The following is a 27861-nucleotide window of genomic DNA, read 5'->3' as shown; positions in this document are numbered from 1 at the left end:
TTCATCAATTCATTATATTTGTTTAAACTTTATTTTGTATGTTAAATGTTTTATTAAATTTTCTTTCCTTTTTAAGTTTTTAGTATTTACTATTTACTAATTTAGTACTTCTAGTCTTCTACTCACAAACCCTTACCACTTGCTAGGTCTTTGGTGGCAAAACTTTGGTAGTGATACGCCAAATTTGAAGAGATTTTCCATTCGAATCTTAAACCAAGCATGCAGTGCTTCAGGTTGTGAACGCAACTAGAGCATGTTTGAGAAAATACATTCTAAGAAGCGCAACCGATTGACACAAAAACGCTTGAATGACCTTGTATTTGTCCATTACAATCTACGACTTCGCAACAAACAAATACAAGGTGAGATTCGAGAGCTTGAATTTGAAGGTTTCATAATCTAGTTCGTACTTTAAAGTTTAAACTTCAAACTTCAAAGTGAAATTTTAATTCACATTTCAATGTCTCATGATAATGACAGGTATGGATCATTCACCAATCGACCTTGAAGAGATAGATTTGCAAGCTACAAATGCAGCAGACTAGGTTCAATTAGATGAGCCTCCTCTTTTAAGCCTTCATGACTTGGAGAACTTTGAGAGTCAAGCAAGCGAAGGAGTGGAAGGAATCGCTTCTAGTTCTCACTCTTAAGAGTCTTAGACTCTTAGTTGCTGATTTTTTTCTGATTAGTATGCAGTTTTTAACTTTTTTTGTAAACTTTTAGAAGCATATGCTTCTAAGGACTCAAGACTCAGTGCTTTGGATCATGTGTGGACTCATAACATATATGAGATACTTATTTATTCATGATATTTTGGACATCTATTGATATTATGCATTGTTTGGACATGCCTTTACCCAATATTAATGAAAAATGGTTTTTTTAATTCAATATATGTGTATATTTTTATTTAATGAATTCAACGATTTTTTGCCGATTTTTTCCCGATCCGATTAAAACTCTTCGCTCTTTTGCCTCACCGATTTATTGTCGATTCCGAGTCTGGTAACATTGGTCTGAGATTTGCTAGGAGGCTGTCATTCTGAGCCAGGAGGGCTAGAATCAGCTCCTGAGAAGCATATCGATTCCCAGCAAAGGTGACGCAGGGCCTTAGAGGCTGACGCATGCCCACACAAGGGCAGCGCAGAAGTAGCCGGGGAACTCGTTGGCTCAGTTCTTGGATCAGTTGGGACTTGCAGTGTAGAGTGAGGTAATCTCACTAATTTCTTCTACCGAGTGATATTCTTTATACTAGATTGCCAGCAAAGCATCCAGAGATTGTATTCAGAAATAATTTTTGCTTAATAATAAAAACCATCAGATCTGCTATAATGGTTTTCCCACATTGGGTTTTTCCGAGGACGTTTGTCCAAAAATAATTATCATTTGTGTTGTATTCTTCTCTTGTTCAGTTTCTTGTTTTGGCATATTATTTAAATGGTGTAGGTTGCATTGTATGTATTTCAATGTTTGTCGTAGGAAATTGCAAATAACTTGTTCATGTAAATCTAACAAGTAGTAGAAATATTATCAGTTGCTGCAGTAGGGATTCCCGAGTTTAAGGAATTTTCACATGGTCAACACATGAAATCTGACTAGGTAGCTTTGTCTCCCTCTCTCCAATGGACAAAGGTAACCTAATAGTGTTTCCAGCCTTGTCTATGTATGCCTGAAAAGGGCTACTCTGATGCTCTAATGTGCACTCTAGTTGTACCATTAGGGACTCCAACCATCCCCGACACAAGTCAGTTTGGCTGCTAAATCGACACAAACCGCTCTCATGCCCTCCAACTCCTCGTTTTGCTACAAAATGGCCTCTCGTACTATCATGGCCTTCTCTCTCGATGCTAAAAGGTCGGCCTGGAATGATGAAACTATCGTGGGCATCTATCACCTGTAAACTCGGTCACAACTCTGAATACCTCAGCAATTGTCGGCATCTCATCCATGGGTGGCACCTCCTCAACAAATGGCTCTATGGGTGTTGACTCTATCCTCTCCACCAAGGTGTCAACTGGGGCTATCAAAGACGTCTCTAACAATGGTGACTCTTACACCTCACCGGGTATATCGATGTGCTCCTCACCATCCTGTGGGCCCTCAGCATCATGCTCAACCTCCTCCTCAGGCTCCTAATATCTAAAGCCAAGTCTCCACTAGCAAAAGCGCCCTCTGGACCCACCCTCTAACTATCCCTTTCTTGCTTGCTCCTTTCGAGGAGATCTGTTGTCTTGAGTTTGTCGACTTAACCCACATGGTGTAGATGGTTGCACCCCCACGGTCTGTGTACCTCTAGTGTCTCTACTGAAAGGATGAGGATGGGTCTGGTCTGTCACCCTCCTCAACTGGGTCAACCTCTCATCGTTCCAATGAATTCCACCCCAGAATTCCTGCATACTGAATTTCCCTTGAGCCATGGGTTTGTCTACGGTTTCACCAATCACTGTGCCTACATACCTGAATCTTCCATGATCTTACTAGTTACCCACAGCTCGGCCAACATCATGCTCTGATACCATTGTAATGTTCCAAATGGAAAATTAGCAGCAATATTAAGCAAAATAAGCATGCAACCTATAAAAAATTCAAACAACAATTAAACGCCAATAAAATTGCACCAGAACTGCGCCAAAGTGAGCCATTTTATTATCAAAAGGAGAGTACAATGCATGAAATGTGTGCACCTGGGCTTGCCAAAGCAAGCTAGACAATCCCAAGTGAGAAAAATGATGTATGGATGCAAAGGAAGACTTCTCCTCAATGTACTACACTAGCCCTAGAATTTCTACAATTGTTGGCTGGAAGAAACCCCTGTTTGAGCCTCCAAAAGTGCTCAAAAAATTCTACCAAATTAATCTTGGTCTCTCCACCACAAACCCAAAAAGGGTTTTGGCAAATTCTACTGACCACCCGAAACCCAAAATTTTAGCTCACTCCTCCCCACTAGCTGCCAAATAATTTTGTTGTTTGGGGCGCCAAAACTCCCCCAAAAATTCTGCAAAATTAGGAGCCAACTCCTTGACCCCTGACCGACAAACCCAGAAATGTTTTGGGCTAATTCTGACCTCCTAAAATTACCCAAAATTGGTGCTACGCCCTCCTTGGCAGAAACTGCATCCCCAGTGGCTCTATCTGCTGCAAACTCTCCTTATTTCTCCTCAATCTACAATAGGAATGATATAGGAAATTTTCCCGAATGTAGGGGAGAGGTTTCACATCAAATTTCGATACAAGATAGTTGAACCCAACTCCACAAAAAAGTTATCCAGTGACTCTTGTGCAGGCCCTAGTAAGATAAATTTGTTCCCCTCAATGGCAATCACCTCCAGCTCCAAAACTTCCCATAAAAGCTAGACTTCCCCTCTCAAGCAACTCCACTAATTTTCTCCCAACAAAACACCCTCGGAAACTAGCTAAAATGAGTGGTACGGTTTCTTTACTGCATCCTTCCTGGAGTACGAATTGGTTGAAGGAATCTGCTGAAATATGCTACGATACTCCACAACCCTCTCACCAAAGTAGCAATAGCTTGCCTCCCTAAGGTGGCACTCAAAGTCCACCGAAAAAAGGATGAGTTCTCCCCTTGGAGAACTCTGTGCTAAGCAGCACTTGTGACCCAGCGAAACAACTTGAGCAACAAAGGAAATAGATGAGTGAACCAAAGACCCCCAATAGCTTCTATGCTCCTATTTATAATTTTTCCTTGCCTCCTCATGTGGGTCCCTCCATCCAATATTTAGACCTCCTTCCCTTAGCAAATTCGATTTTCTCTCCAAGTGGTGCGTATTTCTTGTAGGTGTGGCCCCCACATTCTACTAGCAAAATAATTTTCCCCTTTTTTTCTAAAGTGGGGCCTTCTCTTTACCCAAAAATCAAATCTTCCCTTGATTTCTCCATCCTCCTAAGTTGTGGGCCAAAATATTTCCCCAATAGGCAAATTACAAAAACGGAAATTCTTCTTAACAAAATCAATTAATTTGAGGACATTACATAGCTAGCTGCTAATTTTGTTTGTTATGCAATTGTACATAACTCATGATGATAAGATACATTCATATATGTGATGCTATTTTGTATTGGTTCTCCACATTTGAGTTTTGGATTGGACAATTATTAGGGATCAGTAGGATTTAGTATCGCCTTTGATGTATCATTTTTATTTGACATCCACTACATCATATATATCAGTGTTTTCTTCATGTTTATGTGCCAATGTGTTTATTTGATGATGTTGTTGCTTTACATGTTTAAAATATGGGGAAAAAAGAATATATTTTGCATTTTTTAATGTTTGTTGCGATTTTCCGATTTTTTTCGCTGATTTTTCGGAAATGATGTTTTTCAAGACCCTCAACGACTTTTTGCCGATGTCAACTTTTTCAACACTGCCCTAACACAAGAATCCAAACCTTTGCATCCAACCACTGAAGTTAAGATCTGAAAAATGCCAACCATGGAATTTTCCAACCCTAAGATCCTCACCAAGGACCATCTTGACTTGTGACCTTCTGTCCTTAACAAGTTTATAAGCCTTCTTCCTTTTAACCTCCACTACTAAAAGCTTAGAAAGCCCTTGTTCCATCACCCCACTCAGAGCCTTGAGATACAAGCTCTGACCTACAAACCCTAAACAATAAGTACCCATTCAAAAGCACTAGATCTGGAGTGTTTGAATAATAATGAATGAGCCCTTCTTCACAAGGATTTACATTAAACACCACATTAGCCACCTGTTGTGGATTTCAAGCATAATGTTTATCCACATTAACTCTGCATTAATCTCCAAGATCCCTACACTTACCACCCTATCAATGACCAATCAATTTTTTCTATGAGAACTAATGAGGTACAAGCACTTTGAGTGGTTTTGTATAGCTCTACCACATTTGACAAGCCCAGATATATACCCACTTTGGATGCACTATCTAATAATTCCACCAGTAAACCACCCAAACTTAAGGTCCCCAACCATAGATCACTTAGACTAAGGGCTCGTAAACATTTGCCAGTCCTCATATGCATCCTCTGAATAATCCAATAGCTCTGCTTCACAATCCCATCACTCCCTTATTTTTCTGGCTCCAACTTAACACTAGACCTCAGTGACCTTAAGCTCAATGAACTATGAGAATGCAGTACCATTGTCTTGCATATTTAGTTATTTTGTAATTTCCTCTTCTTTTTTCTTTCCTCGCTGAACTTTCTTTTCTCATTTCTTCACCCATTTCTTCTCATTTTCTGTCATGCCCTACAGCTTCTACCCAAGCTTCCAACTGTTATTGGGATTGGCATTAGTTAGGCAGATAATGGTTCTAATTGAAGGAATTAAGAACAATTGAAAATTGAGTATTGCTTTCTCATATTTCGACATCTGGCAATGCAATATTCTACTGCCACACCAATTCTGCAATGCACCAAACTTTGAAATTTAAATTAATATTGATGTTTGCATCGTAATTTCTTCTTTCTGAATATTAATATCAAAAAATATGACGCCAGACTAAACCATGAAGCAAGAAATACTAAATTCAACACTGAATTAAATTGAAACTGATTGGAAGAGTAAAATTAGAAGATACAAACCAAATCAATGCTAACAAAATCTAGACTATAACCAAAACAATATTCTCAAACCATTTAACACAAGAAACATACACAACGTCCTATCAATGCTCAAGTCAAAGCGTCAAATAAGAAGAAAAACCTCTCAAATCAAGCTCCACAACATACGGTGTCACATTCAACTCCTTGAAAACATTCTTTGCACGGGCACAATACCTGCAGCAAATAATAGCAATGAATTAGGACCATATTTTATTTAAAAAAATTATTAAATGGGTTAAATATAATCATCATATGTGAAACTAGACCTCATGGAAACTCTATTTCTGATTGTTACATAAATCGAGCTTCCTTATGCCAAACCGGAGCCGATAAAAACTAAGTTTCAAATTAACTTTTCTTGAGATAACAACCTGCTGGCTTGAGAATCATAATATCTGTACAAAATTTTAGATCTAATTAAAACTAAATGATCCCTGTTCCTCAACGCACAAAATCCATTTAGGAGCTAAATTTGGTCATTTTTATTTTTAGTTGGCAAAGATTTGGGGTCAACCATAACTCTGTGTTTATTAACCATCCACGTTCACACTGCAGCTTGGTAGGTCCACTTATAGTTAGTTAACTTTGGAAAATAACCTAATGGGACAAAGAAAGTGGTTAGCTTATGTTACCAAACAATTTCTACCATAAGTTTAGTTGGACAACAACCTTAAGCAATGCCCAGATAGAAAGAGAATTTTATAAAACTAATCCCCGGTGCCATACAAACTTGAGAAATTCTACATATTTATTCTGAAAATTTTCAAAGGGGGATTCACATAAGAGAATATTATTAGGTTCTTATAAGCAAGAATCCACACTTCTATAATCATATGGAAGCTAATTATTTACTTAGTATGCCTAAGCATGGCACTGCCACAATACCACTAGTGAAGACTTCCAGCCCTAATAAGAGAAGATAAGATAATTTTATTAATATCAATAATGAACAGAAGATTAGATCAGTGGGACTAGAAGATACAAGTCGTAAATATAATGTGGAAGTGTCGACTCAAGGCTACTCCTAAAAGCTAAAAGACGAGAGTGAGAAAGGATAAACCAAGAGGGTAAACCCTACAAAGAGAGTCACTACTCAAACACTAGAAAGTGTGTTGTCTAGCCGACTCGGTATCATTTGCATGAATAACTTGTAGATTACCACGATGCTTAGCACCTCTAGGGTCAAAATACACTGCAAGGAGATCCGCATGGTGAGGCAAGGTCTAGATAAATCCTACAAGGTCGGTCATATGTGAGTGATCGTCTTGCATAAATAGATACTAAGAGAGCCAAACACCTTTGATCTGAAAAGTGAAAGGAAAAAGGGACCTCTAAAATCACAATATAAATAGTGATATATCCCTTAGATCTCATAATATATGGGACATCTAAACATGAAGTGCTCCTCGATCACTCCATCCTTGGCATGTGGTGGTACAAAGTGCTTTTCAATCACTCTATCCATGGGATATGGTAGATATAAAGTGCTCCTCAATAACACTATCTCTGTAAAATGGTGATCAGATTCGATCCATCAATATTGAGAACAATGTAGAGTGCCTCCAACTCATCAATTTAGATCGTAGATAAGGTGACGTGTTGAAGATTAAGGGTCATTGAGGGTTCATGGCAGATGGAAAAGTCCAAAAAGTCCTTCAATGTTCAAAATTAGAAGGAAAAGGGTTGAAAGCAATGAATTCTCTTGAAAAGACTAGAAATTATCTTTTTCCTATTAAGAAATGAAAATAACTTGTTGGCTAGCTAGAATAGGCATGTGCCTTCCCTAGATCCATAACAATCAATATGAAAACCTAGAACAGCAGCATCTGCCTACTAGGACATCCTTGCCACAAGAGTTTGTTCATTATGTGGTGGCAGAAATTAAATAGATAATGTGGTGATGGTAGAATTGCAGATGTTCATTACATTATAATCCTCCTCAATTGAGGTAAGTTTACAACTTGAAAAGTAGACTAGATATAAATATCAGCTTCATCTGAATAGGTAACCACTGAGAAAGAGTGATGGATCAATCCACCAGATGGAACATCATGTTCCAGTTTGCATGCCTTGAGGTGGGCACATGTACTGGTCTTATTCCTAACAAGCTTTCTACAATGTTGCATGAGATGGTCGACAACAAGCCCCCTAGTCTTAACAGATTCCCCTACGAATTTTACAAGGCCTTCCTAGGAGCTTATCGATCCAGATCTTGGTTGCATGTTTATCATGAAGCCCTTTGCAGAGGCTTATCAAATTCAATGCTAAGGAGGGGAACCAGAGATTATTACTAGTTGGAGGCCCATCACTTTGCTTGACATGTACTATAAAATTCTAACCAAAGCCCTAGTTTTGCATATGAAGCATATTCATTCCAAGATTGTTCACCCTAAACAAACTAAATTCATTAAAAGGAAATATATCCTGGAAAATGTTATCTCAGTATGCCAAGGCATGGCATGGGGAAATTGATTAGCATCAATCCCTATTCATAAAAAATTATGAAAAGGCCTCCAACCAAGTGGAGTTGCCCTTAATTCTAGCAATGCTTCAAACTCTAGAGTTTGGCCCATCCTTTATCAACAACATTGAAGCCCCATTTGTGGATGCCACAACCTATCTTTCTATCATTAGATGCTCTTCCAAGAAGGTTGGACTTTTTAGTTCTATCAAATGAGAGTGACCCCTAGCCCCAACCCTTTATGCATTGGCAGTTGAAAGTTGAAACCCTTGGATATTTACTTGGCTCTAAGGTGAGTTTGGGAATAATTCGAGGAATTTCTCTCCCAAAACTAGAGGTTGGGAAATTGGTTAATGGTCACTTTGTTGATGACTAACAATCCCAGAGTACTAAACTTCCTAGGCTTCGGCCATATTGTTTTTGGACACCTTACGTATATCCTCAAGATCAAGCATTCAATAGACTAAAATGCAATGCTAATTGGACTCCCAAAATTGGTCATTGATTTAGATGGGCCAAGTCTTCAAATCTCTAGGCATCGCCTTTACCTTCTAGGTATCTCCTAAGGACCTCCACGAGGTGGTTGTGTAGCAGGTAGAGAGGAAGATAGAGAAATATTTCACTAAGCCCTTAGCTCAAGCAAACAAATTCTAGGATATGCGCCAAAATTCTAACAATGGCTCATGTATATTATTCCTCTTGTTGGGTTCCCTCTAGAGCAGAATATTCAAATTTAGAAAAGGCCCTCGAGAATTTTCTTTGGGCCAAAGTTGACAAAGGGGAAGGATTTCACAAAGTTATTCACTTAACTCCACAGAATTTTGGTTATCTACATATTATTTAGAAACTCCACTGCACTAAACAAGATTTTGGTGATCTGCTTGTTATTCAAACCAAAATTCAAGCACAAACATTTTGTACCAAGTGGGTGGTTCAAGATGGAGGATAAGGAAGCGTGGAAGGTCCTTCTCAGGCATTGAAATCGACAAGGTTTGCTACTTGGAAAGCATTGTGGTAAGGGATCTCTCTACAAAACCTTCTACTCATCCCTTCTCATGTTAAGATCTCTAATACTTTTGTTGTTTAGAGCATTTGGAATGCGTGGAAAGCCATTAAAACCTTCCTCTCTTGGAAGGAGTTCTTCGATCTATCCGGCGTGTCATTCAATGATCACTACCTTCAGCGGCCACCTCTAACTCTATTTGAGGGTAAGCCATTGGCGAAGCCCTCTTGGTCTTGGCCTTAGGGCTTTGAAGCATGGCATTTGGTCTATGAATGACCTTTTGTATTTCCCATCCAAATCTTGGCTCCCCTAAGCAAAGTTTAAGAGGAAATTGCATTGTCCAATTCTAATAAATTCATCTTGGACTCCATTCAAGGGATCATTGTAGATAATTTCATGTTAAAACTGGACTTCCTAATGCCTCGAGCTTGGTGGCAAGATTGGCATTAGGAAATGGCCATAACTTTCTCCACTCCAAACCCTTCCTTGAAGTTTGGAAAAACATGCTTTGGAAACTAAAATCAAAATAGAAAATTTGGTTAATTCGACTTCATATATTTGGAAGCCAATGTTGGAACCCAAAAAAGCATTGTTTTTCTAGCATTTAGCTAGGGGGGTTCTACCATTAAGTAAGAGAATAACTTAATTGGGTGTGTCCAATCCACGTTGTTGCCAATGTGGATGCATTTAAACCCTTAAACCATTTTTTTTTCCCTCTCGGCAAGCCTCCCTAAACCTTGGTTAAAGTTCTTATGCCAACAACATCTCCCCACTTATATTTCATGGTGGGTTAACTTGTTAGGTGATTGCATGTCTTCGGTCATCATTTCCAATTTGCATGGACACTTATCAAAGTTGAGAACCTCATTTGGCTTTGGAAGAAAATATGTTTTTTCTCAATGTAAATGTCTTACCACATAGCTTTTCTTAGTATGATAGTGCACTAATGTATCTCAACCTACTAATGTAGATCATGTTACCCACCACCAATGGGTGACCTCTATAGGAGAATTTTTATTTTAGATTTGTCTTCAACCGGCAGCACCCCTTGCAACCACTAGATAGCTCAATGTGCCACCATCCTCTGCCACTTGAGTCAGCCATTATGTGCCCTCGCCCATCTATTATGATCGTATGTTTGAAGGTGGCCCTTCCAACCCCAGGGGTATGGCTTTTCATTATGTAATTGGGTGTTTATGCTTGCTTTTCTTGGACACACTTGGACATGGATTAGTGGGGGGATTCGATGGAAATAATGGGCTTGGTTTGTACTCTTGTCCCCTTGTCCCGACATGGTGGTTAATCTTGTATCCTAGTCCCATGGGATCTCCTCTACTAGCTGCTAGCTTTAGGAGTGGCACTACATGGGAAACCCTGATTTTGGTTGCGTGGTCCCGCTTCTCAACACCATATATATCACTCCCCTCCAATCATTATAACCCATTTTCACACTTTTCCCATCTTGGTCCACATTTTTCCATTGGGTCACAAGGAGTTAGCCTCCCCCTCCCCTTGTCCACACTTTGGGTCGGGCCTAGAATGATTAACCGGAGGTTGATGCAGCTAAAAAGAAAGTTTAAAGCATAATTTGGCCACTTACAATAGGAAATGTACCACAAAATGCAAAAATATAGCTGAGACATAAGAATTTAGCACGTGAGCAAAATCCAAGCAAGAGTTCTACCCCCTCTCATTATGGCCATCATCCTGGTTCCTGAGTGCCCCCTGCATCATTAAGGAACCCATGATTGTCCCAGCCCCTGGTGGGCGATGAATTGCCCAACCTTAAGGTGGGGTAATCACTGCTTTATCATAGACATCATACTCTCATCCCCTGGAGCCCAGAGCAATTAAAAAAAAAAGATAAATCAATAAAAGGCATAAGGCATATGAAGGAGGGTGGAAAAACAAAGGTCAAGGTAACTCATGTACCACGATTGCTCCCGCCTACATCCATATACCCATGTGTGGGCTTCCCTTATTATGGCTACCCTTGTACCATGGCATGTGGTTTGGAGCCTTCCCTATTGCCCCACTTTGTTCCACCATCATTTCACATGACACCTGCCATTTAACGGATGTACCATGGATCTGTTATTCCCTTAGTGGTTGAGACCACCTGATAGGGTCCTTTATTAACCTCTCTTGTTGAGCTCAGTGGCACCTGTACACTAGCCCATTTGGAAGGGTATACCACTATGAAGTTTCCACTTTTGCCCCTGGTTTACAAGCTTATTTACTCATTTGCACTAATGAATTATTGTACTGGAAGATGAGGAGACGCATTGGATCTTATACAGGATTGCGAGTGGGTTTCCATTTCAAATTGGTCTCCCTATACGAGGTTTGAGCCCTCTAGAGGGTCATAATGGCACTTGTCGGGTGAGTGTTGAGAACCATGGGCCTCCAAGCATTGATTGCCATGCCATGGACTTCTTCGACACCACATATTGCTTGTTCGTGCCCCAGTTATACAAATATGATGATGTACTTGGACCTTGTTTCCCATGGGCCACACCCTTGCACCTAACACTTGGCAGCTAATCCATGGCCCAGATAAGGTTCTGTCTCATCCAAAGAGACACGGGAGGGCATATGTCATCATTCCAGCCCTTATTGATGGAGCATCGAAATGTTTGATCCGTGGAAGACCCATGAGACCATCGATTGTGCACCACAACCACTTGGGAGCACCACCGATGTTTTGCTTGGAAACCAAGGGCCACTCCCTTGGTCATCATTTTGGGAGCCCTCCTGTTCATCATGGCACATGGAGGACTTATCTTGGCCTTCCAATATCCCTTTGCACCATTATTCTATCATTTAGGTCTCATTAGGAAGGCTTATTCTATACTTTTGAGCTATTTGGTGGGCTTGTCACCAATAGGGTTGTTATTTTGCACATTAAAACATTTTTAGGGGCTTCGTTAGGCTAATTAGTCCATTCGAACTTGTGAGAGGCTCATATAAATTAAATGAGAGCCTGATTTACAACTCATCACCATTTGGATTGGGATTTTCTCTTGTAAAAGAATTCGGACCTGCAATTTATGGACGAAATTGGATGTTTTTGATGCATTTTGATGTTTGGGATTTTCGTTATCTTGTCTTGGAGATTCTTATTGCAATTGTGATGGATGGATATACTCGCATTATCTTGTAAGTGTTGTTTTGATGCTATATCTTTGCTTTGTTGCATGTCTAATGTATGGAATATCTTGTAATAATCTTAAATGTGCCCTAATTTAATGTGAATTCATGATTTCATTGGATTATAGAAGTATTGCATGCATTACACATTAGATAATGTGAATGAATGTTCCTAGAGGCTCATATTGCCTGTTGCATCCTCCAATCTCCATCAACCTTCGGTAGATGAAGTATAAATACCTCTTGTAGCTAAGTTGCTTCCTCTTAGTGTTAGCAAACGCTGCATAGGTCTCCTTGATAGAGCGAAATTCCTTCATCAGAGCAAATCTTGACTCCATTTCTCCCAATTGATAAGGCATTGGTCCTAATCCTAGTTGATCAACCTAAAACCTCTTCCTTTCTCTCTTTTTTTGATTTTATTCCTTAACCATAGAAGGTCAACTAGGGCCTAGTGCAAATTGCTTTAGGAGTCTTTTTCAGTGAAAATTGGTAGGCTACTGCGCTATAGTGTCCTCTACTAACCCTCCAAATTTGAGGCAATTCTCATGGCTAGTTTGAGAGAAATCTCAAGCCCTAGCTCCATCATCGATTCTAACTTTAAACTTCTTATTGTTTTTCCACGATCCTAGTGTCTAGGCTAGAATCTTAGATCACTAACGCTACCAAACCAAGAATCACAATGAAGTTACTTTGCACAGCAGAATATAAACAATAGTAATTCTACTAGTGCACAAAATATAGACAAATTTTTTACAATTTTCAACCCAACTTCATTATATTAATCAAACTGAATAATACAACCGTTTAGGGCTCCCGTACCAGGGATAATGGCCATCATACATCCACTAGTACAAGATACAAAAACTAGGGCTTAGTGTCACTCCATCAACAACCAATCTATGTTGAACAAGATACTTTGACCATCTAGTTGTAGCGCACTCTCTCAGCTCCTCTCGGTCGTACCCTGAACACATCTACCCAATCCTTCGGTTCCCGATCTGCAACACTACCTCTATCAATGATCCAAGTCCATCTAGCCACTAAACCTCGGCTATCCAATCTGCTCACTAGTTGTGCCTTGGTCCATCAAGGGCACAACACATCGAGACTCTTTTCGAGATGTTCACAACTCCGTTTGTGAACAACTCTCATCTGCCCACTATTGCTCTTCAACTACTCAGGGACTTTAGCCCACTATAGTCTTCCTGCACTACTCCAATCAAGACTAACATAGGGCATGGGGGACTACCACCTATCACTGTAAGATGCCCATGAACACGGGCTAGGAGGTCTGTCCATCTTCTGCTACAGATGTCCTCCACACGGCAAGCCTAGGGCTACTCAAACTGCTCCTGGCTTATCAAACCCTTGAGCTCTTCTTCTGCCATTCTAGCAACCACCTAAGTCCATGAAGATGGCGCACATCGGGTTCCAACAAACCATAATTTCCCAATCCACTGTCCACACTTGGTCCACTCTCACGCTGCCCTCCACCAGGCCACGAGTGACCAATCTTTGTTGTCACATCTACACTCTGGTTAGGGCATCCAAACCTAGGATCACCCTTCCTCTTCCTCTTCGCTGCCAACTGTCCTCTCCTAGGACACCATCCACTAGCATCCACTCATCATCAAGAGACCTTCTGCAGGCATACTGTTGCTACCCTCTTGCCTTGATTTTTGTGCTTCTAGAAGAATAGTTAAGGCACACCACTAGTCCTAACTCGCTACTCCAACACTGTGTGATCTTCTCCCAAAGGCTACCCCTTTTTGTTGTCCAATAAGGCATCAAGCCCTGCTCTAGGGTATGAGGTTTCTCCTCAACTTACCCTACAGCATTCTTGTACCAACCAGCAATAACAACGTTGCCCACAAATATGGAGATACCCCTTGTTACATCTACACTGCCCTTGGAGTGACTGCGGCTAGGCTTGAGGAGCCTTCCTAGCCCTCTCAACCCTCTCACATAGTCCTTCCACACTTGTTGTAGCTATAGCAAGCCCTACGGCCCCAAACAAAGATACAAACACACTTAAACAAGCACAGAAAACCCTTCAAACTTAACATTTATCTGTAGTTGGACCTTCAAGTAAATTCGCACTTCAAATCTGCCCTAAACCATCCTTCTTGCCTCCTGCAATGTGGCTGAGAGTTGCAGCTCTTCTTCTCTGAAATCCACACCCAAAACAAACCTTCAAACTCGTGCTACTCTCATTGACTTGTCAGAAATCCGCTGCCTTAGATCCGCACTCTAAATTGCAGAGTTATTCCATGATGTGAATGCTCTTAGGATGTGTGCAATAGCTTCCCACTCGACCTCTGTTTATAGCCTCCATGTGGGCATCAACGAACAACCCTAAAGGGCACCTTAACATGTTGGTCGACTTGACCTAATAGCCCTCTTCACCCACACTCAACTTCAAAAATTAATATATCCACAAGGACAACTCGAAATTCGATGATTTTCGTTGCGTTGGATTCGTCTCAACATCCTCTATCATCTCCATCCATCACATGTCCAATTCTCTCCATGGTTTTGGCCCCAACATCGATGGGTACAAAACCCCAAGCTTGGGTTTCAAGCCCACAAAAGACTTTTGTGTGCCAACTCCTCCACAACCCTCAAGCCTAGGGTTTGGAGTACCTCCAAAGCTACAAATCTCAACACTCCTTCTTAGAGAGGTACTTCCAACACTAGGAAGTCTCCATCATCATCATCACTAGCAACACTAGCCCATCTGGAGTCCATCACCACAACATACTCTATAGAATAAACCCTGCAATCTAGGTAGTACCTCTACCTCATCCATCTTAACCTAAAGATCCCAATCCTCCATAGGGTTGCTCCCTCTAAAGTTAGAATCCCTCTGAGCCTACACGATCTCCATTGGCTCAATCCTGCAAGCACTCATCCTCCTGGATCAAATATAACTCGTGCAAATCCCTCCAATCTTTGATATGCAACACCACGATTTGATGAAGGCTCTAGCCTACCAATCTACAGTCCATCACATGAAGCAATCTCGATCATCCTAATATCAACCATGATAAAGCAATTATTGAGATGTCCCAACCATCCATGACAAGTCATAGGAAGTCCACGATCAACAAACTGTACTACAACAAACCGTTGTTCACCAAGCTCTCCACCAATCCACCAGAACTCCCAGTCAATCTCACTACCAAGCCAGTCAAGACCACATCTCCATGTCTTTAGCCAAACCCTCTGCTCCATATTCTAGACACGCACAACTCCCTCTGGGTTGCTTCATTGTGCACACTATGATTCATTGTCCCTCAAAGTAGCTCAAACATGCTATGATACCCTGTTGTTTTTCCATGATTCTGTTGTCTAGGAAAGAATCTTAAATCGCTAATGCTACCAAACCAAGAATCATAATGAAGCTATGTTGCACAGCGGAATATAAACAAAAGTAAATCTACTAGTGCACAAAATATTGACAACTTTTTACAATTTTCAACCCAATTTCATTATATTAATCAAACTGAATAATACAACAGTCTAGGGCTCTCATACCAGGGATATTGGCCCTCATACATCCACCAGTACAAGATACAATAACTAGGGCTTGGTGTCAGTCCATCAACAACCAATCTACACTGAAAAAGGTATTCTGATAATCTCGCTGTAGCGTATTCTCTCAACTCCTCTCAGTCATACCCTGAACACATCTGCCTGATCCTTCGATTCCCGATTTGCAGCACTGCCTCTATTCCAAGTCCATCTGGCCACTGAACCTCAACCATCCAATCTTCTCACTAGTTGTGCCTTAGTCCATCAAGGCCACAACACATCGAGACTCCTATCGAGTTGTTCACAACTCCATTTGTGAACAACTCTCATCTACCCACTGCTGCTCCTCAACTACTTAGGGACTTTAGCCCACTATAGCCTTCCTACGTTGCTCCAATGAAGACAAACATAGGGCACAAAGGGTTTCCACCTATCATTGTAAGATGCCCATCTCTCACAATGAACAAGGGCTAGGATGTCTGCCCATCTTCTATTGTAGATGTCCTTCTCCACACAGCAAGTCTAAGGCTACTCAAACTGCTCCGAGCTAATCATACCTTTGAGCTCTTCTTCTGCCACTCTAGCAACCACCTAAGTCCATGAAGATGGTGCACACTGGGCTCCAACTTGGGCACTATCACACTATAATGTTCCAAACTAGAAAATACAATGAATATCAAAACATGCACTAAATTGCAGTGAAGAATTTTCACACATGTAGGCAAAAATTTACACAAATAGAAATAGATCAAAGAGCCATAGAATAGCAGCCATAAAACTGAAACATTTTATTGATTTTAAAGCTGGAATTGAATACAATGGAGTGAATAGATAGAACCTGGGCTTACTATTGCAAGAATGCAATACCCAGGTGAGAAACTAAGTAAAATCTCCAACTAAAATGCCTCAATCTATCCAAACGCACTGTCCAAAAATTGGTGTTGTTGTTGTTGTTGGAGGAGGAAAAATGTGAAATGAACCCTCAAAACTGCTTTAAAGTTTCTAAAAAATTAGAGAGAGACTCCTCACACCTCAACCAATAAACCTAGAAATATTTTGAGCTAATTCCAACTGACCCAAAATGCCCAAAATAGTGTGAAAATCCCAGCTAAACCAACAATTCACCCTACTATAAGAATGACGATTTCAGGCCCGAATATCCCCCAGATAATTCTGAAATTTTAACCACGGACTCCTCTCATAAAGCCCAGAAAAATCTCAAGCTGAATCCACCAGTCACTGAAACCCCAAAATCAACATGTGGCCCTTCACAATCTGCTAGTGAGCTACAGAAATTGAACTGCTGCAAGAATGCACAATTTCCCCAAAGGGAAACTCCTCCAAATCCCAGCAAAATTCCTTCCTCAAACTACCAGCCAAAATCAGCTCCAATACCCGGCAAAACACTATTGCTCAACCCCTGTACAGAGAATAACCAGTAAACCCTAGCGCAACTCCAAAAAGAGAAATTACAGCCCACAAATAATGTTGATCTCTGCCTTGCAAATCCTCTACAAAATCACCAGCATCAATAGGGAAAATCACCTGCAAAATAGTCGGAACTCCAACCCACAATAGTTGATTCCCTAATGAGCAACTCAAACTGCCTCTGCGCCCAAGGAGTGGCAAACTGAGTGAATACCTGCAATAAAGCTCTGTGGAAATCCTGAATTGGACTCCCCAAATTACCTCACTAGGGAGACACTCGAAGTTCTTCGAAATGAGGGTGGAATTTCTGCTTGGAAATTCCTTGTGCTAAACAACATTGGTTGACTTGGCTAAGCAGCTCAAGCAAACTCTCCAATTTTGAAATGAAATGCCAAATAGAATAATCAAAATGAGGCTCTAGCCTTCCTTTTATTGTTGCTTTCCCTTCCTCATACCATGGGTCGATTTCTCTCACACTATGCTTTGATACCATGGTTCGAATCTTCCCATGGTTTGATTCCACTTTGTAAACTTCACTTTAATTTTTTCTTTTCTCCTAAGTTTGGTCTTCTTTTCTCTCCAGAAATTACATTGAGCCCTCATAACCCATTTTCATAAGTTTATTTGCTAAAAATATTTATTATTCACCAAAATTGCAAAATTGAAAATTTCCCTTAACAAAATTATTAATTGGGGACATGACAGTCCTCCTTGCCAAAAATTGTTTGTCCTCAAGAAATGCCTTAACAAGTGCCCTCTTTGACTAATGATCACCATTGTAACCAGGAATAATGGCAGGGTCCCACTGAGTCATCCCCGATCTTAGCACTGTGAAGCACACCTTACTCCATTCGTTGTCTAACCAAATACAAGTACTAGAAGCCTTCTGCATACTATCAATAAGTAGAGCATCATGATAATGTAGGACTCTGTCCAACTCCCCATGAAGTTGCCCTACCGAGTAGTCCACCTCATGCACTCCAAGAGTAAACTCCTGAAGACACAACACAATCCCTGTGGGGATGAAGTCTCTCCTGCATGAACTTCCCCTAGTATCCTCCTGTTGACCAACCTACCATGCTAAGGAAGTCTCTGATGCTATCAGCAAGTCACAAAAGGCCCAGGGAAGATCTGAGTGGTCTCCCCCTATAGTAGCCAGCTCATCCCTAAAGGTCGTTGAGTTGTCAAGTATTATGATGCCAGGGTCCCATGCCCATCGCAGAAAGAAATTGTCTTGCTAACCCTGCAACACTCTAGTTATGACTAAATTCCTACTACGCTTATACCAAAACCTCTTCTCTTGTAACTCTCGGCCATAATATATGTGATGATTGAGGCTAAGCTCAACCTGCCAAGGTGACTCAGCAACGCCACCTATCACTCCATGGTTGGCCCCAATCCTAAACAACCACCTGCCTCGCCATATGATGAAGACCTCGGTGATCCCCCATGTGTCAACCTGATAATGAACCGGATCACCTGCTATCCTGACTATACTCACTAAGTAATGGAGTGTCCCACCAATCAACTGGATCCCTGGATCCCATAACCATACTGGAAGTCCACAACTCCCAATCCTCACTACCTATTGTTGTGACATGTTGCTAGCTGTTGGGACCCCTTTGTGCCTTGTCTCTGACCCCTGTATGTATCCAATGCGAATTTGTCCCACATATGACACCCTGCTCTACTCCTACCAGACCACACAACGAAATTTGTTATCCCAACTCCTGATGATGTACCTGGATACTGCCTGGAGCCTAAGCATCCTCCTGCTAATGAGGACTATCATCCCCTGTACCTCATGCTCACATAACACCTCGGGTTTTCCTGCCAAAAGTGCACCCTACAGCTCACTCACGGTCACCTCCCTAAGTGTGAACTCAGGGGTGGAGCACACGCTACCTCTGTAGCAAACCATATACTCCCCAAGCCTGTACTTGTTAGCTCATGCCATGATCAAATGCCACCGTTGAAAAGTCTCTCTCTGGATACTTTGTGTCCCAACTAACTATCTCAAGTGAACCTCTCGTGTCCTGCTGCTCGCGATGAAGGCATCGAGGGACAACACCCAACTTCGTTGCACCTGCAAACAATGTGGCAGTGAGACAGGCACGCAAGTCCCCTTGGATATCATCCAATGATGCTCATCAATGTCCCCATCGATCCTAAGTGAGCTACACCCAAGGGTATGCCTGTTGTCCCTATTAGGCAATCTCCCTAAAGGTAACACTCCAAAATCCCACGAGCTAGCATCACACACCACTACATAGTACATAAGCCCAAGTATCCTTGCACTCCTCTGCATACAAACATGCACCTTTGCACCCCTTGGCACACAACTACACCCAGTTGCACACCTTTGTGCACTGCTTGACACCACTACCAACTGCCATATCATCTTGAATCAGCCAGTATCCCTCTTGTGACGAAGTAGTTGTCACTCCATGTGAAACCTCAAGGTGGTGTGAATCGCTCCTCCTACTCCACAGTGCAACCCCACACAACACGACACTCCTCCATACACCTTTGTGCTCCTCTGTAGAACACTGAACTTTGTGGCCCGACTTAGTGCACGCCCAAACACCTACGCCAACTGTCGCACCACCCTGCATCATCGACCATCCCACATGCATCAATGCATCGACTACTCTGCTAGAGAATCCACCATGATGTGGGTTACACCTCCTCCTCTAACCTAATAGACCTGAGTGACCTAGCCTCTCACATTCTAACGCGAATGACACCACTGTGAATAGCCTCAGTACCTCTACGTCCAATCAATGTTATCAGAACCGAACCGGTGATCGAACCGAAAAACCTTGTGGACCGGGAACTGGTTGAAACCGAACCGGAACTTGTAAAAAACCAAGGAAAAAAGCATTTACCAAAAACACATAAAATATTCATATTTTAAAGAAAAACATATATATTCATGTGCATCCATATGAATCCAAACCATTTATATACAAATATGCAAAATTTTCATTTACATAACATGTAAGGGTGCACTTAACCAAAATAGCATCGAGTGCAATCCATCTCTGAACTGAAAATACATCAACAAATAGGCTCTAGATGGCCTCTAGCATCCAAAAAAATCGTGCTACAACAAATGCCTACATATCATCAAAATCATTGCCTATATTAAGGTCTTCGCCATCAATATAACCATTTAGGCATTAAAATAAGATAGAAAAAACGTAGCATGTCATGTCAACATTTTGTTAGAGTAATGGGTACATTTTTAGTAGAGTCATGGTAGAGGAGTTTGACAACCAATGCCACTATCATCAAAGTACATAGAGGGCTTGGTGCTCTTTATTAAATACTAGCTCCATACCTCGAACATGACAAAATCCAATGGAAACGTTGCAATCCCCCCAATCCTAAGATCTTGAAAACTGTTAAGTCTACTGGATTTTGAGTAAAAATCTAAAATTCTAGTTTCTCCATATGAAATCCAATGAGGTTGGAACCACTCTCAAACATCTTGAGTTATTTCATGGTAATGTTAAAAATTGAAGTAAAAGGATGAAAATGAAAATTTAAGGAAAATGTCACTTTTACTTTAAGAAATTAACATTACCATGAATTGCATAGCAATACTAGAGCCATAGCCTTGATTATTACGCTGAGGACCATAGGCTTGAATATTAGGCTAGCCTAGGGGAGAGTAAGAAGTATGCCAACTAACTAAAAAATAAAAAGATAAAAGGCAATTTTTTTTGCACAAAATCGGTCCTGAAACAACTGGTTCAGTACCAAACTAGCCAGTTCCGTACCGAATCGGTCATTTCCGGTTCGGACTGGTTTGCCTCCAAACCGGTCGGACCGACCAGTTTTGTCAGAACCGGTTCGATTTCGATAACACTACGTCCAATACATCAGTGAAAGAACATCATCCCCATATACTGCCTTGTCTAGTGGCATACAAATGCCATCCCATCTTAAAAACCCCTGTCGGTGCATGTTGGCGACCCTGCAACCCCATGCATGAACGATGTGCCAAGACATCTCTCGAAGTCTACATATTCCTCCATCAAACCAAATCGCCACTAGCGCTGATCAGAACTCCGATGGAAGTGTGAAGGAACGTGAGTGCTTGGTCACTGGGTCAATCACCTTGTCAACGCCATAGTCATCCTTCACACTTGGTAACTAATTGAAAACCCCACCTGGATCCTAATGCCAACCAAGGTCTCCAATATCCACTCCACTCGTGTCAACCAAACCTAGATCCTAGATGGACGTATCCTCATCTGAAATATATTTGTATCCACATCTCGTGGGTGTATAATCAGAAACCTCTAAAACATACCTCTCTACAAGTGCTAGTTCATCTAGGTGCTCCTCGTGCTCCACTATCATAGGAGGCTCCTCTATCAAATCATGAGTGTCCCTAACATCCTCTTGTGTGATGGTTGCCATAGAAGAATGTACACAATTCAACTCCATACAAAGTTGTTCGACCCACAACTCTGATTCTTGAAGGGCCATCTGAGTGCTCTTCAAGGACTCCTGGGAAATCTCAAGCTCATAAGTAAGCTTGTCAACTTCCTTCTCTTTCCCTACTAGCGCATCATGATATATCTCAACAAGCATGAGTAGGTGATCTCTGTCTGAAAGGAGGTGTAGATAGTTAGATTTCATCTCTACCAATGCCTTTCTAAGGGTCAGAAAATCTGCAAGTGAAGGCTCTCCTCCTAGACTATCATGTGCCACTACACTTCTCCAACAATAATATTTCACCAATACTAGTGTATCATCATAATGCCTTGTGGTTGCCTTAATCTTGTCTATGTTCATCTTCAATTGGTCTTCCAAGTTATAGGCATGAGTAGGTTTGTGAGCAACATTTACCTCATCAACTGATGGGACTGAGTTTGCACCGTTGACTACCTATGTGTTATCATATTTGCACACATCTTGGGAATCATCATCAACTATCTGTTGAAGAATGTAACTAGGTTCGGTCTTCATAAATGTATTTGAGTCATTATGTAATGTACATATCAAAAGAATGAAAAAGAAATTTTTTATTATTGCTACAATGACTTATTAGAGCATGGGTTTCATGCTTGGGTCATCCTTTATTAGTCAAAGTCCCCATTGTGGACTCCTAGGATTTATATTGAGTCATTAGAGTCATTGTGCATTTTATGAGACCCTTCTTGGGCTTTTGAATCATGTAAAAAGGTTTATTATTGAGTCAAATAAGGTATTTGTGTTAGGGCACAATAATACTAGTGATTACCCCATTACTATTGTAGTTGTATCCCTTATTAATATTGTTGTGCCCCTATTGTCCCCATATTGTTATCATTGTGCCCATAGAATCCCTCTATTGTTATTTTTGTGCCTTTATGTTATTATTGTTAGGTCAGTTGGATTATATTGTGACTCCTTAGACTCCTATATATAGAAAGGAAGTTTTGTTATTTGAATCATCAAAGAATCATTCATTTGTGTAATGTAAAGGAGGTTGCCCCCTCGAAGAGGCTGAATTTTAAGGCGTTGATCTATCTTTTCTATCTTTTTGTGAGTTGGTTTCATAACATTTGGTATCAGAGCTTTTGGATTCTAGGGTTTCGCTGCTCCAAATAGGTCATCGTGGCATTTTCGCTATAACTTCTTTTTTGTGACGTTTCAGAAGCGAAAAAAAAACCCCTTTGAGATGAAATCGCACTAAACCTCAGGTCCGAATTTCAGAGCTTTTCGCGCTATATTTGCGGAGATATGATCTGAAGAAGTTGGTCTTTTTGCAGACTCCTGAATTACATTCCAAACAGGTGACCTGGGGAAAATCGTCATAACTCTCTCTGAGCATCAGATTGAAATTTCGTAAGAAGGTACAGAAATGTATATATTTTTCAGAGCCAAAAGTCGAAATAGGGACACGTGGCACGTCGTACAAGTTCGCGCTACTGAACTAGTCTATAATCAGGTCACTGTGGGAGATTTGGCATAACTCTTCCTTAGAGAATCCAATTTGGATCAGACTGGCGGCGTTGGAAAGAGGACACAAAGGGCTACTGCAAGTCGCAATTTCAGAATTGGATGATCCGAAATTACAAAGATACATCAGAGGCAATATCGAGCTCCTACAAAGTGAAAAAAGTGTGAAGGTTTTTTGTAATTTTTGCTTAAGCTTGGTTTGAAAAATTATTTTGAAGGAATTCAAAGGGCATAGTAGAGCATTATTATCGGTAACTGATGCCCCGAGGAAAGAAAATGCAAACACCTAGTAAACAACCTGAAAGCTCTAGCATGACTCATGAAGAAGAGGAAGAAATGCTACACGATATATCAAAATTACAAAACCAAGTGCAACAAATGTCACTCTCACAAAAGCTAACAGAAGCTAAGATAAATGGTGTGGAAGCTAAGATGAATGGCATGGAAGCTAAGATGGACAATTTGAAGATAGATTTGAACACAAATTTGAAGATAGGCATGGCAGATTTAAAGACAGATTTGACAAATTTTCTACAAATAATATTTGCTAATGGTGAAAGGGTAGTAAAAGAAACTCATGATGCGAACAAAAGAAATGTTAATCATGATTTCATAGACTCTAATGTTGGATTGAAAACCCACCATATTCCAAAAATCGATAGGAGGAAGTTTGATGGCAAGGATCCCGCAACATGGATATTACAGATGGGGCAATTTTTCGATCTCAATAATGTGCAAAACACACAAAAGATACGTATTGCAACTTTATATTTGGAACCAAATCAGTTTGTATGGTAACAATGGCTTTGCTCTCGTAAACAAATTATCACTTGGGCAATTTTTACGGAAGAATTGACAGCATATTATGAGGATACAAAAAGCAACACTTTTTTTAGCCAATTGATAAGTTTCAAACAAAAGGGTTCAATAATGGAGCACATTGAGGAGTTCCAAAAACTGAACATAAGGGTAAAAAATATTCCAGAGGAGCATAGGATTGATGTGCTCATAGGGACTTTAAAGGATAATATCCAACATGATGTTCTCCTTTGCGAACCTGATTCATTAAAGAAGGCATTCAGGTTAGCAAGAAAAATGGAAAGCAAAATTATGGCAACCAGGAAGCATACCACTCACAACTATAAAGATGGAAGTGTTGTTGCCCCTAATCTTCCACAACTTATAAGGTTGACACCACAACAATTGGAAGAAAAAAGAGCAAAAGAGCTTTGTTACAATTGTGATAGCAAATACACTAAAGGTCATAAGTGTGCTGAGAAGAAATTATTCTACATAGATTGTGAAGAAGAAGAAGAAAAGGAGCAAGAAAGGTCAAAAGAAGAGGATATACTCCAGGTACAAAGCCTAGATAAAGAAGAAATGAATCCGACCATATCTTGTAATGCATTGGCTGGAATTACCACTCCTCAAACCATCAAGATAGAAGGACAAATCAAGAAGAAAAAGGTAATAGTGTTGATTGATTCAGGAAGTACCCACAATTTTATTCATTGTAAGGTAGCAAAACAATTGAATTGCTTCCTATATCTAGCACCAAAGTGTCAAGTGATGGTTGCAAATGGAGGAACAATAAATTGCTCTGGAAAGTTCCATAATATCAAACTATCCATGGGAGAATATGTATTGACTAGCCCAATGCTTTCCATTCCAATGGGAGGTGCTGATGTTGCACTAGGAGTCCAATGGCTACAACCCTTTGGTACAATAGCTTTTAATTTTCAAGAACTTTTCATGAAATTTTCTGCGGAAGGAAAGGAAGTTGAATTAAGGGGTATTGCAGGGAAACCGGGAAAGATAATCAACTCTAACGGTATGACCAAGCTTCTAAAAAAGGAACAAAGAGGTGTAATTGAACAATTATGTTCGCTAGATGTTTCCACATCGAAATCATCTATTTCTCCAGATCTCCAAAAAGTCTTAGACAATCATTCCAAGGTATTTGAGACTCCCAAAGGTCTCCCACCTATTCGTGATTATGAACATGCTATTCATCTAATTCCAGGAAGTGTTCCTCCAAACATCAAGCCGTACAGATATCCCTATGCCCAAAAGAGTGAAATTGAACGTATGGTTGCAGAAATGCTAGAGGCTGGTATAATTCAACCTAGTCAAAGTTTTTTCGCTGCTCCAGTAGTATTGGTGTACAAGAAGGATGGATCATGGCGCATGTGTCCGGATTATAGGGAGCTCAACAAGTTCACTATTAAAGATAAGTTTCCCATTCCTATCATTAATGAATTATTGGATGAATTGCATGGATCAATTTACTTCACCAAGTTGGATCTTCGTTTAGGATATCATCAAATCAGAATGAAGACTGAAGACATTTCAAAAACAGCATTTAGAACTCATAAGGGTCATTATGAATTTTTGGTCATGCCTTTTGGCCTTACCAATGCACCTTCTACATTTCAAGGTTTGATGAATTCCATTTTCAACCCCTTACTTAGAGAATTTGTGTTAGTATTTTTTGATGATATATTAATCTACAGCAAGTCTTGGAAGGATCATGTTGAACATGTTGACAGGGTGCTACAACTATAGGATGAGAAACAATTATATGTAAAAACATCCAAATGTTTCTTTGGAATACAAGAGGTGGAATATCTGGGTCATATTGTATCTCATGGAGTTAAGGTAGACCCTAGCAAAATTAAAGCCATTAAGGAATGGAAAAGCCCCACATCCATAAAGCATCTGCGAGGATTTCTCGGGTTGACAGGGTATTATCGCAAGTTTGTTAAGAATTATGAGAGAATAGCAGCACCTCTAACAACGTTATTGAAGAAAGATGCATTTTCATGGACTCCAGAAGCGACAAAGGCCTTCGAACATCTTAAAGAGACAATGTGCCAAGCACCGATCTTAGCTACACCGGACTTCACAAAAACCTTTATTGTGAAATGTGATGCTTCAGGAAATGGAATTGGTGTTGTTTTAATGCAAGATGAAAGACCTGTTGCTTTTGAAAGTCGTCCAATCAAGGGAAAGTTTTTACACAAAGCTATTTAAGATAAGGAAGTGTTGGCAATACTAAATGCACTTAAGAAATGGCGGCCCTACCTAATGGGAAGACACTTCAAGGTAAAAACGGATCATGAAAGCCTTAAATACTTTTTAGAACAAAGATTATCCTCTGAAGAGCAACAAAAGTGGGTCACAAAGATGTTGGGTTATGACTTTGAAATCATCTACAAAAAAGGGAAGCAAAATGTGGTGGCTGATGCACTCTCAAGAAAGAATGAGGATGTGGAGGCATTGTTGTGTGCCATTTCTATTATCCAACCAGATTGGATAAACGAAGCAAAGGAGGAATGGAAGAATGATGAAGAAGTGTGGGCACTTATTCGAAAGTTACAACAAGATTCCAATACATCTAATACATTTAGCTGGCAAAATTATTCGTTATGGTACAAAGATCGCTTATACTTCTATAAGAATTCCCAACTCAAGCAAAATATTCTTATGGAATTGCACACTTCTCCCTTAGGAGGGCACTCGGGATTTTTAAAAACTTACCACAGGGTTAAGAAGGAATTTTTTGGGATGGCCTTAGATCGGATATTCAAAATTTTGTGGCGGAATGTTTGGTTTGCCAACAAAATAAAGTTGAAACAATTAAGACCCCAGGTCTATTACAACCTTTATCCATTCCAAGCCAACGTTGGGAGGAGGTTTCAATGGATTTTATCACAGGTTTACCCAAGTCTGAGGGAAAGAGTGTCATCATGGTGGTAGTTGACAGACTTACCAAGTATGCACACTTTTGTGCATTATTACATCCATTTAAAGCCAGTACAGTTTCTACTGCATTTATGGAAACAATTCAAAAGCTACACGGAAACCCAAAGATTATTGTAAGTGACAAAGATCCCATTTTCACTGGAAATTTTTGGACAGAATTATTTTCTTGTCTTGGTACACAGTTAGCTCATAGCTCATCTTATCATCCTCAATCTGATGGGCAAACTGAGATAGTAAACAAATGTTTGGAAGGATATCTTCGTTGCTTTGTATCTGATAAATAGACACAATGGGTCAAATGGTTGCCTCTGGCTGAATGGTGGTATAACACTTCCTTCCATACAACAACAAAAATGACCCCATTTATGGCCCTTTATGAATATCAGCCACCATCCATCACATCATATTTAAGAGAAAATTCTAAGGTTCAAGCAGTGGAACATCACATCGAGCATCAACAACAAGTCCTCCAACTCTTAAAGGATAACCTCGTGTTGGCGCAGAATAGAATGAAACAACAGGCAGATCAACATCGCAGCGAAAGAAGTTTTGATATAGGTGATTGGGTATTCCTCCGGCTACAACCATATAAACAAATGTCCCTCAAGCAAGCTAAGAAGGATAATAAATTATCACCAAAGTATTATGGTCCGTACAAGGTGTTGCAAAAGATTGGTACTATGGCATACAAATTGGAGCTTCCTGCAGCTTCTCGAGTACACCCAGTTTTCCATGTTTCATGTTTAAAGAAGGTTATGGCAACAAGCTCCCAGTTCAAACAATATTTCCAGAACTTGACGAGGAAGGAAAAATTATATTGGAACCGGAAGCAATCACAGAAACAAGAACTCGACAGCTACGAAATCGATCAATTTCGGAGTATCTCATCAAGTGGAAGAACTTATCCGCTGAAGATTCCACATGGGAGGATGAGAATTTTATACATAAGCATCCAGAA

The 27861-nt window shown here is 40.4% G+C and overlaps 1 protein-coding gene across 1 annotated transcript in view; it reads right to left on the bottom strand.

Moving 5' to 3' along the window:
* Window positions 1–27861, bottom strand: part of LOC149221188 (Glutaredoxin family protein) — a 105360-nt gene that overhangs the window by 51453 nt on the left and 26046 nt on the right. The window contains exon 2 of the mRNA XM_089385023.1: window positions 5705–5778. Coding sequence (XP_089241149.1) covers window positions 5705–5778 — 74 coding nt within the window. The remainder of the gene's footprint in view (window positions 1–5704; window positions 5779–27861) is intronic.

This window comes from Pinus tabuliformis, chromosome Q (assembly GCF_031772625.1).
Source record: "Pinus tabuliformis cultivar Carrire ecotype Pingquan chromosome Q, CPIR1, whole genome shotgun sequence".
Classification (NCBI taxonomy): Eukaryota; Viridiplantae; Streptophyta; class Pinopsida; order Pinales; family Pinaceae; genus Pinus; species Pinus tabuliformis.
The sequence above is the reverse complement of the archived record's forward strand: the minus strand, read 5'-3'. Positions and strand labels throughout refer to the sequence as shown.